A 9258-nucleotide genomic window follows, 5' to 3' on the forward strand; every position below is an offset into this window, starting at 1 on the left:
CCGCGGCGGGACGCGGGGACTACACGTCCCAGGGTGCGCAGCGCCCCGCGGGCCCCCGCCGTAGCGCCATCTCGAGGCAGCGACCGTGCCAGCGGGCGGTTCGGCCGGGGCCGGGGAGGAGCGGCGGTGGCTGGTGGGGGGGAAACGGCGTGTCAGGCAGGCCCGCGGCGGCCCTTACGGCGCCGGAGCGTGGGTGAAAAGAGTACGAACGAACGTAAAGGGCTCGCGCTCACGGCTAGAGACGCACGGAAGCGGCGAGCTGCCGGGGTCCCCGCGGGTTCCGTGGAGGCCTGGGGGCCTAGGGTTTCCCTGCTGTGCAACGAGGAGCCGCTTAACAAAACCCCAGTGTTTTGGTTGTTGGTTTTGGGGGGGGAGGGGAATGTCAGTCAGCCAAATACAGACACTATTAATGTCTAACCAGCCACCGAGTGAAATGGGGACTCTGGGGTGCCGGCACGCAGAAAGCGTTATCTCCCGTCAGACAACAGCCGCCGCTTCCTGCATACAATATATACACACCAGCGGGCAGGGGGGGCCGGGAGCGGCGGGGGCCGGGCGCTCGCAGCCGGAGGGGCTTCGCCAGACGCAGGCGGGCAGGACTCACCCCGCCGGCAGGCATGTACCGGAGCGCTGCGCTGCGCGTCCTTCTCTGCGCGGCCGCCACTTTTCAGAAAAGCTGCTGGGACTTTGTATTTGCGAACGCTGCCTCTGCGATTTAGCAGAAATTGGCGCGCAAAAGTTTCGGGAGAACGCGCAAGCGACTTTTTCCTTCAGCAGGTGTCCCGTCGCACGTTTCCGTGCAGACTTTAGTTGCTTTCTTTTGTAATAGGTCTAACGAAATCAAGCGATACTTTAATGAGATCGGAAACTGCGCCCGCGGTTCCCAATCCCCGGTGCGCCCCGCTGCGTGGTGCTGCAGGCGCGGCGTGCCCGGTGCGGGGCCGGACACACCGCCCGGGAAACCCGGGGCCTCCCGCTGGAAGCTCTTCGGGGCCCGGGGTCGAGCGCAGTTACAAATCACGAGCGGGGCCCGGCCTTGCTTCGGTCTTGCCCCCACTTCCCTGGCTCTCCGCGCTGCCAGCTTGCCGGTGTGGAGGCGGCCGAGGAGCGGGGCGGCGGGAGCGGCACTTCCCTGGCGTCAGCCTCCATCCCCGCCTCGGTGCTGACAGCGCGGGGCGGGAGGTGGCGTCCCACACGCTTTCGATGCAGGCTGGAAGGCTGGAATAGGGGGAAACCCTGCGCTGCACGGTTAGGCGGCGCAGCCGCTCCCCGCCCGGCCCCGGATACAGCCAGTGCCGGCCCGGCCGGGCGGGGGGCGGCTCCCGGGTGCTCTTACGTCAGGCGCTCGCCGGACAGCCCGGCGCCGCACCGCGGGCGGGCACCGCAGCGGGCGCACAAACGCGGGGTCCTGCCGGCACTAGGGCCCAGCCCGCGCAGGCCGATGGGTTAAGTCGGCTCTGCGCATGCGCCCGCCCTTTCCCTTCCGGCGTTGATCATGGCGGAGAAGGAGTAAGTGGCCGTCCCGCCCCGTGATAATCCGCCGCCATCGGCGGCTGTGGTGGTGCTAGCTCTCTGCTTCCGCCGCTGGGACGCGGCGCGCAGCCCCTCTGTCGCTAGGCCTCCGCCGGTGGCGCGGGAAGAAGCATAAATGGCCTGGGGCTGGCAGCGGTGGGGGGATAGGGCCCGGCCCGGCGGGGATGCAGGCGCTGATGGTCCTGTACTGTCCTGTCCGTCCCGCAGGCGGGGGTTGCTGCCCCGCCGGCCCTCGGTGAGGCGGGGAAGGAGAGCTGGCCGCCCGGCGCCGCTTTCCTGGGGGGCCGTGGGGCGGCCCTTCTCCCTGGCTGGGCGGTCAGTGCCGCGCTGCGGTGCGCGAAGTGGTGCGTGTCGTGCGTTAGGGAGGCGTACCCGGGTAGGCTGAGGGTAAGAGCTCGACCGGGTATTTGTGGCTCTGTAAGCACCGATCTCGGTAGTTGTGTCACGTCTAAGAGTTTAAGTAAGTGTGAAGTCTTGCAGAAGAAATTTCAGAATATTGCCAAACTAGTTTTTCAGTCAAAGTATCCGTTTAAACGTGTATTAACCTAAAACAGATGTGCTTGAAACGTTAGATTGTAGCGAAGTAGGGTAAAAACTTCCTCTCCCTCAAGTGGTCTCCGTTTTTATTGTTGTGTATGTAGAGTGTGTGCAGCTCAACAGCTAGTCTGTCAGATTTCCTCGTGTAAAAGATGATCTGCTCAGGCGGGGTCAAGTCCTGGGAAATGTGGGAACAAGGAAGATGCCTCAATGAACTGGCTCGAGGCAATGTTAAGAGCTTGCATTGATCGTCATGTGTAACTTTAAAGTACGGTTTTTACATATCAGCTAAAAAGGGTTTTTTTCCTCTTTTTGTTTAGAGCAAAGAAGGTGCCATCTGTACCGGAAAGCCTGCTGAAAAAGCGGCAGGCTTATGCAGCTATAAAAGTCAAACGTCAGAAGAAGATGTTGGCTATTAAAAAGGTGAGTGTTTCACAAGTCCTTAACTAGGATTGCTTATCTGTTGTTCTATCAGCTGTTAGTGCTGATCTAATGCAGTACATAAATTTACAGTGTTTAGGTTTAGCACCTTAATATTTCTTTAATTTTTTGGATTCATGTGCTTTATTTCTTTTGGTCAATAAGAAGCCACTTCTGGACAGAGTAAGGGCAAGGTATGGAGTTATCTGTAAGATGAAAGTTAGTCCTCTACAAGGCAAGGGTTATGGCCTTTGAGGGTAAGCTTGATGCAAGATAACGTTGTTAAAGCAGCACTGATTTGTTGAGTCTTCCCTGACTCAGTATCCCCCAGAGTGATTCTTAGCTCTGTGATGTGGGCAGTTGTTCCTTTAATCTGTGTTACTTGTGGGAAGTTCTAGAACATGTTACATTATTTGAAGGTGATTTTCACGTGTTAAAAAGCATTGTATAATCTTAAGTAATTTTCAATTGATTTCAGCACCGTAAAGCACAAAGAAAACTCATCTATGCAAGAGCCCAAGCTTACCACAAGGAGTACAGGCACATGTATAGGCAGGAGATCCGTATGGCCAGGATGGCCCGAAAAGCTGGCAATTACTATGTTCCAGCGGAACCAAAACTGGCATTCGTGATCAGGATAAGAGGGTAAGATTAAGTACAGATGTAAACAGTTCTACATACATTTCTGTCTGTTTTGAGGGATTAAGTATGTAAATAAAATCAAGCCTTCCTCTTGTGGCTTGAAAAGTTGTTGGCAGTATGTTGTACATGCACTAAAGGCTTATTTAATTAAATGTAAAATCATTATGCTGGCTGTGTCTATGATCTTCAGGCATCCCTGAATTTTAAGAAGGCAAGGCTACAAATACGTGCAGATAGTTCTGTTTCACCTTAATGTCGAAAAATTACATGCCAGTATTCCCTAACATTCTGCTAAGCTTTGTTTGAAGTGTTTCAAGTCTCCTTTGGTAAAGTGTTACGAAAAACTAACAAGGTGTGACTGAAAGAATTATGTTCAGGAGAGCACAAGATAGTTCTAAATTGTTTCAGTAGAATGTGTATTTCGGTTTTCATGGAAGGTATGTTTTACCTTCATACTGAAATATATAGAGATAGTGCATAATTTACTAAGCTTGGTTTGTGTGATTGGTAAAATAGTGATGCATTCCATACGGAAACAATGCTATTGTGGGGTTTTTTAACCTAATACTTAGTATCTTCTGGGATGTAGATAACTGAGGCTTTTTTCTTATGTTCTCTAGCACCAATGGTGTCAGCCCTAAGGTCCGCAAGGTATTGCAACTTCTTCGCCTGCGTCAGATTTTTAATGGCACGTTTGTAAAACTCAACAAAGCTTCTATCAACATGTTGCGGATTGTTGAACCCTATATTGCATGGGGGTGAGTTAAGTGGCCACTTCTAGCAAATCAGCATGCAAATGTTGAGTGCCTTTTGCATTTTGCTATGCTAGATTTGCAGGTTTCCCGTGTATTTAAAATCTTTTTGTATAGCCTGCATACTCTGCCTGCTTTGAATTGAAAATGTGATTTAAGGCAGTGCTTTAAAAGGTAGCGCCTGCTAGATATGTTTACACTGTCATACTAGTGTTCCTGGGAACTTGGTATAAGGAAGACTTGCTCCTCTGTTGCCTTTGTATTTACTTTTGGGACATGCTGAAATGATCTTAAATGGGGGGATGGTGACTTGGAATGTGGCTCGGAAAGACTTAAGGTGTTTTTTTTTTCATGACTGTTTTCAGTTATCCCAATCTGAAGTCTGTGCATGAATTGATCTACAAGCGTGGTTATGGCAAGATCAACAAGCAGCGCATTGCTCTTACTGATAATTCCCTGATTCAGAAACGCCTTGGTAAATACCGGTTCACTTAACAAGAAACAAACTTGTTGCATTTGGGTGATTAATGCAGAGCTGGACGCTATCTCTGGAGAACAGTAGCGATTGATTAATAATATCTACTTCTGTCTTAACAGCTTAATACAAAGCAAGCTGGAAGTAAATTTTGTTAGGAAATATTGAAAACCAGTGTAAAGAATCAAATACTAGCATTTTGAATTTGTAATTGTAAATGCAAACTCCTTGACCTTTAGTGGGTGGGTAGATCTTCCAGTAAGGAAGAGGGTCTGCAGCAGGAAAAATACTATACAAAGCTTTGAAGTTTCAGACTTCAGTATTGGATGTTATTTGTGTCTTAGACCTTCATGATCTGCTAAGCAGACTTTTTAAACTTCTTGTCAGAAGAACTAGCTAGTAAAAGTGATTAGTGTGTTTAGTAAAAACGAAGTGTGGCTGTCATTTGTCAGGAAGTAGACTGAAGTAGGAGGCTTCTTATTTTCCAGTCATGCCATGAATGAAAGCAAACACTGATGTCATTTGATTTGTGTATCACTTCAAATTGGACTGTCATGTTTGTTCCTGTTGCAGGGCAATAGACAATTAGATTATAAAGCTACAAGTATTATACTATAATTACTTGCCTTTTTAGCATTATATTTTCTGAGCAGTTAACTTGAAACATGTCACTGAGGACTCTGGAAAGGTGTTAAGAAAACATGCTATTGCATTATTCAACAGTGTGAGTAGTTCAGTGAATTTCCCTTGAGCTACACAGAACTACCGTTTAAGTGTATGTAATCTAGCTTTTCTTCTAAGAACAGAGTCTCTTTTCCTAAGATTCACGAAGTGAGGTTTGAATTTTTTTGTTCATTTCTGGCTACAAATATTCAGCCCTTAAAACTGATACCTCTTCCACATGGAACAATAATGTTGAGTTGGCTGCAGCTAATCAGTTTTAACTGGAAAAGTCAGTCATTAGGTGTTGTGGTAGAGCAGGTGCTTTCTGACTTCTTGAAGTTTATCAAAATAAATAGGTATGACAATAATAAATTGATAATTTTTTGCTTGTTATTGACCAGTGGCTCTGTAACCCTACTTTTTGAAAATGATATTTCTGAATTTTAGGAAAGCTTGGCATCATTTGCATGGAAGATGTGATCCATGAAATTTACACTGTTGGCAAGAACTTCAAAGTTGTGAACAACTTCCTTTGGCCCTTCAAGTTATCCTCTCCTCGGGGTGGAATGAAGAAGAAAACAATCCACTTCGTGGAAGGTGGGGATGCTGGTAACAGAGAAGACCAGATCAACAGACTCATAAGGAGAATGAACTAATGGTGAGATACTACCAAAGGTTAATACTAACCACTGTTCCATCTCTGCTGTGTAGGTTGCTGCCATAATTGGTTGAACATTCAGATTTAGTATATATTCACTCATGTTTGTGTGGCAACTACAGTATAAAGCTTCTTGGACAATACAGTATTCTGATTTTATCTTTTAAATCTTAATAAAGCATAAACATTTGTGAAGAAATTAGGTATTCATTATAGGAGATATGTTTAGAAAGTATAAGCATTACCAATAACTTTTTCATTTACCAATAACTTGTTTTAAAACCTTATTTGAGTTTTTTGATGGGAAGCCTTGAGATCTTGCCTAAAAATTTCAGCCCTCATTAATGAATTTGTGTTATGATCAAAGTCTTGCAATTGCAAGTACAGTGTTCTTTCAGATTGTGCGATTTCTGCTATAAGAGCCTGTTTAGGACTAGGAGAAATTAAATTATCAATTGACACCATTTTAGTCTTCTAAATTTTCAGCTTGTTCAAGCTTAAAAATGATTCAGTTTAAGCTTTCATGTTAACATGTCCAGGGTGTTAATTTTGAGAGACTAATTTGCCCATTTGAATAGTCTTGTCATTTAGAAGTAGGAAGGTTTATTAACACTTAAAGCAGTTTAACAGTGACAGCTGAGTCCTGAAGTTACAGTATCTAGCTCAAACAATCTGTCATACCATTATTGTTGTCACTCTGCTTTTCCTGCTTTGATGAGAACTCTTTTGCCATTCAGAGCCAAAAGCCAAAACTGTGTTTTCAGAATTCTTGTACTTCCACCTTTTTTACACACTAAACTAGCTTTGATGTTACCCATCGCTTATTGTCAGTCAAAGATAAAACGACTTTTTGGTGTGATGAATATGCTGGAATTTAGGAAAACTTCATTTGTTAGGATGCTTGGAAAGAATAACAAGCAGGGACCCAGTGTTTCTGAAACTGATTCCTCCAAAGACAAGAAGTTTTTTTAATTGTTATGTTTGGGTTTGGTTTTTTTAGACATCAGATGTGCAGTTTACTTGGGAATTTCTAACTTCCAGAGGTTGGTTAATAAAAAAAATAGTGGGTAGTGTTGTGACTTTAAAGCTTAAAATGGGAGCAGTTGCGGTTTGGATGAGTTCTCAGAATTTTTTCTGAAGGGAGGTAGGTCTTTTTTTGTTGTTTTGGTTTGTTTGTTTAAGCCTTTTATGCCTTGTTGGCTGTGAAAACATTTCTAGAAAGTTGAGCTCATAGAGGTCTGCCATCTGTCCAAGGAACTAAAGGAGACCTATGAAATACCTTTCCATGTGATAGCTTTTTTTTTTCTTGAAGCTTTTTTGTTCATCCTCAGTTTCTGCTCCCTCAAGCTGCTTGCATGTTGCTTTGCTGTCTCCATCTGCAAAGCAGCAGTTCTAAAGCACTAGTTACATAGCATGTGGAGACTTGAGCTTTAGGAAAACAATTGCTTCCTGGGGAAAGTGTTATTGTAAAGCTTTTTGGTTCAACTGCGGGAGGAAGTTTTGCTGCTGGTGGTACAAACTTAAAAGTTCAGTACTGGCAGATGTTTCGCTTAATTAGTGCATGAGGCTTCATAACCAAGATTGAGCAAAACTACTTTCACTTTGTGAAACTGGTTTCTGAGCAAAAGATGGAAGCTGCTATTTTTAATCAAAACCCTGCAGCTTTTCTGTCAGTGTAGATCCTTTCCCCATCTTCTCTGACAGACATCAGAAGTATACTGGTGGTCTTGTTTTCAGGAGCTTTCCTACAGGAAGGAAGCTTCTAGTACTGTTGCGGTGGCTGTGCATGCCTGAGGAGCAGTATATTGGCACGAAAACGAGGGATATTCAGCTGGTTGCTTGTGGTTTTCAGTGGACTTCTAGCTCAGCATCCGATGTAAATAGCAGACATCAGGTTTTACGCCATCTTTCAATTTAGGAAGTGACCATGCAGTTCCTTTTTTATGGTTGTAAACAGTTAGTTCTGCTTGGACACCAAACATACTTGCCGCTGATGTAAAGCTGAGATAACTGATTGTTATCATCTCCTGCACTTCCTATTCCTGCTCTTCTCCTACTGTTTTGAATAGAGTGCATGTTGAAAATGCAAGTAATGTACATGTAGAAAATAGATGAATGTTGTAGTTTCTAGAGCAACTAGAGCAGTAGGTTCAGATGAGATACCTGGCCTTTCTGAATGACAATACTTGTATCTGAAGATGAGCATTTATTCCGCTTCCCTATATGTAAATGGTTTCCTGCTATTTGTCTTTTTACTTCAGTGGTAGTCTCAAAATTAAGACTTTCAGTACCGATTTCTTCATACAGACTGGGGGAAAAGAGCATAGTACTTGATACTGAATTTAGACAGTTCAGTATTGGCAAGATACTGAGTTTCACTAGCTCTCAAGCAGCTTTAGAGGACCTGGTCTCAAGTCTGCTTTTTGCTTTCATTTTTGTATGTAAACAGCCCCTGAAATGTGCTGAAGATAGTTACTGTGGCAAAAGTTAGAATGTCCGCAATGCCTCAGTGTAATTCCTCCCTGCTATGCTTTTACACATACAGTAAATCAGGTACTAGTAGTTCAAGGTAGAAATGTTTATATTGTTAGTTCTGGCACTTGAAATCTGTTTTGAGTGAGGAGATGTTAATCTAGGAGTTAGTTGTGGTGTGCAAGACTATTGTAGTCTTAAATCCAGTGTAATAAAATTAGTATTTTCAGCCTAAATTACAAGCTGATTATGTATTAGCTTATACCAAAGCTAATGTATATACCAAAGAAATAAATTAATTCTTTGGGTGGCCAAAGTAGATTCAGATCTACATCTTTCTAATGATAACTTTTTTTTCTTCCCCTTCCAGATTCAGATGCCCAGCTGCAATCTTTCAAACTCTGGTCTGTTAATAAAACCATCTTGCACAAAACAGTGTGTTCTCTCAAATGGTCTCTCTTCATGATCGTCTTCTCTAGTGGGTAGTGGTTGCTAAGTTAACTTTGGTGTAACCTTTTTCAAAAAGCCATGTGTGGTTTGAATTCGCAGTACATAGATAATACAGTTTCACCACCTTCTGGAGGAAGAAGGTTTGGAAGGATTTGTGAAGGTAATGGATTGTTTTTTGAGTGGCAAGAATTATTTTGTTTGTAATTAAAGGTACAGTAAATGACAAACTGAGCTGGATGCTGTTGGACAGGATTTCTACTTAGTTGTAGTGCACCAGAAAGCTTTGTGAGAAAATTCTTCTATGTAAAGAAGGGGAAAGGCTAAATCAGTTCTTAACATGTAAAGATCCTGTTTTTAATGTTATTATAATTACTTCCAGCTCTGAACACCTTCAGATGATTTATTTTTACCAATGGAAACATGGAATACTTAAATCAAAAATTATTTTCTACATTCTAGATAATTAGCTTTACATAGTTGGTTCGCAGTGTTTTATTTCCGATACTATAGAAGCGGAGACCAGAATTAATGAGGATGTGAACAGCTTTTGATAATGCGTAGGTCTAGTAGAGGAGAGATTAGAAACCCGGGATTAAAGTGCCTAATTCTGCTTACATTCAAAACTGACTTGTCTCTTGCAAGCAGTTCACTGAAGG

The 9258-nt window shown here is 44.1% G+C and overlaps 1 protein-coding gene across 1 annotated transcript; it reads left to right on the top strand.

Annotated features, from left to right (window-relative positions):
* The first annotated feature begins 1353 nt into the window (after positions 1-1353).
* Positions 1354-8585, top strand: RPL7 (ribosomal protein L7). The gene is made up of 7 exons (XM_056333343.1): positions 1354-1509; positions 2391-2493; positions 2969-3135; positions 3753-3890; positions 4250-4359; positions 5470-5680; positions 8523-8585. Exons 1-6 carry the CDS (start codon positions 1496-1498, stop codon positions 5676-5678), a joined length of 741 nt encoding a protein of 246 aa, XP_056189318.1. The 5' UTR covers positions 1354-1495; the 3' UTR covers positions 5679-5680; positions 8523-8585.
* The last annotated feature ends 673 nt before the right edge of the window (positions 8586-9258 follow it).

Source organism: Falco biarmicus, chromosome 3 (genome assembly GCF_023638135.1).
Source record: "Falco biarmicus isolate bFalBia1 chromosome 3, bFalBia1.pri, whole genome shotgun sequence".
NCBI classification, from domain to species: Eukaryota; Metazoa; Chordata; class Aves; order Falconiformes; family Falconidae; genus Falco; species Falco biarmicus.

Excerpts from the sequence above, each read along its gene's own strand:
- RPL7 (XM_056333343.1), top strand. Across the intron at positions 2,494-2,968 it reads AGATGTTGGCTATTAAAAAG|CACCGTAAAGCACAAAGAAA; the intron begins GTGAGTGTTTCA and ends AATTGATTTCAG. Across the intron at positions 4,360-5,469 it reads CCTGATTCAGAAACGCCTTG|GAAAGCTTGGCATCATTTGC; the intron begins GTAAATACCGGT and ends TCTGAATTTTAG.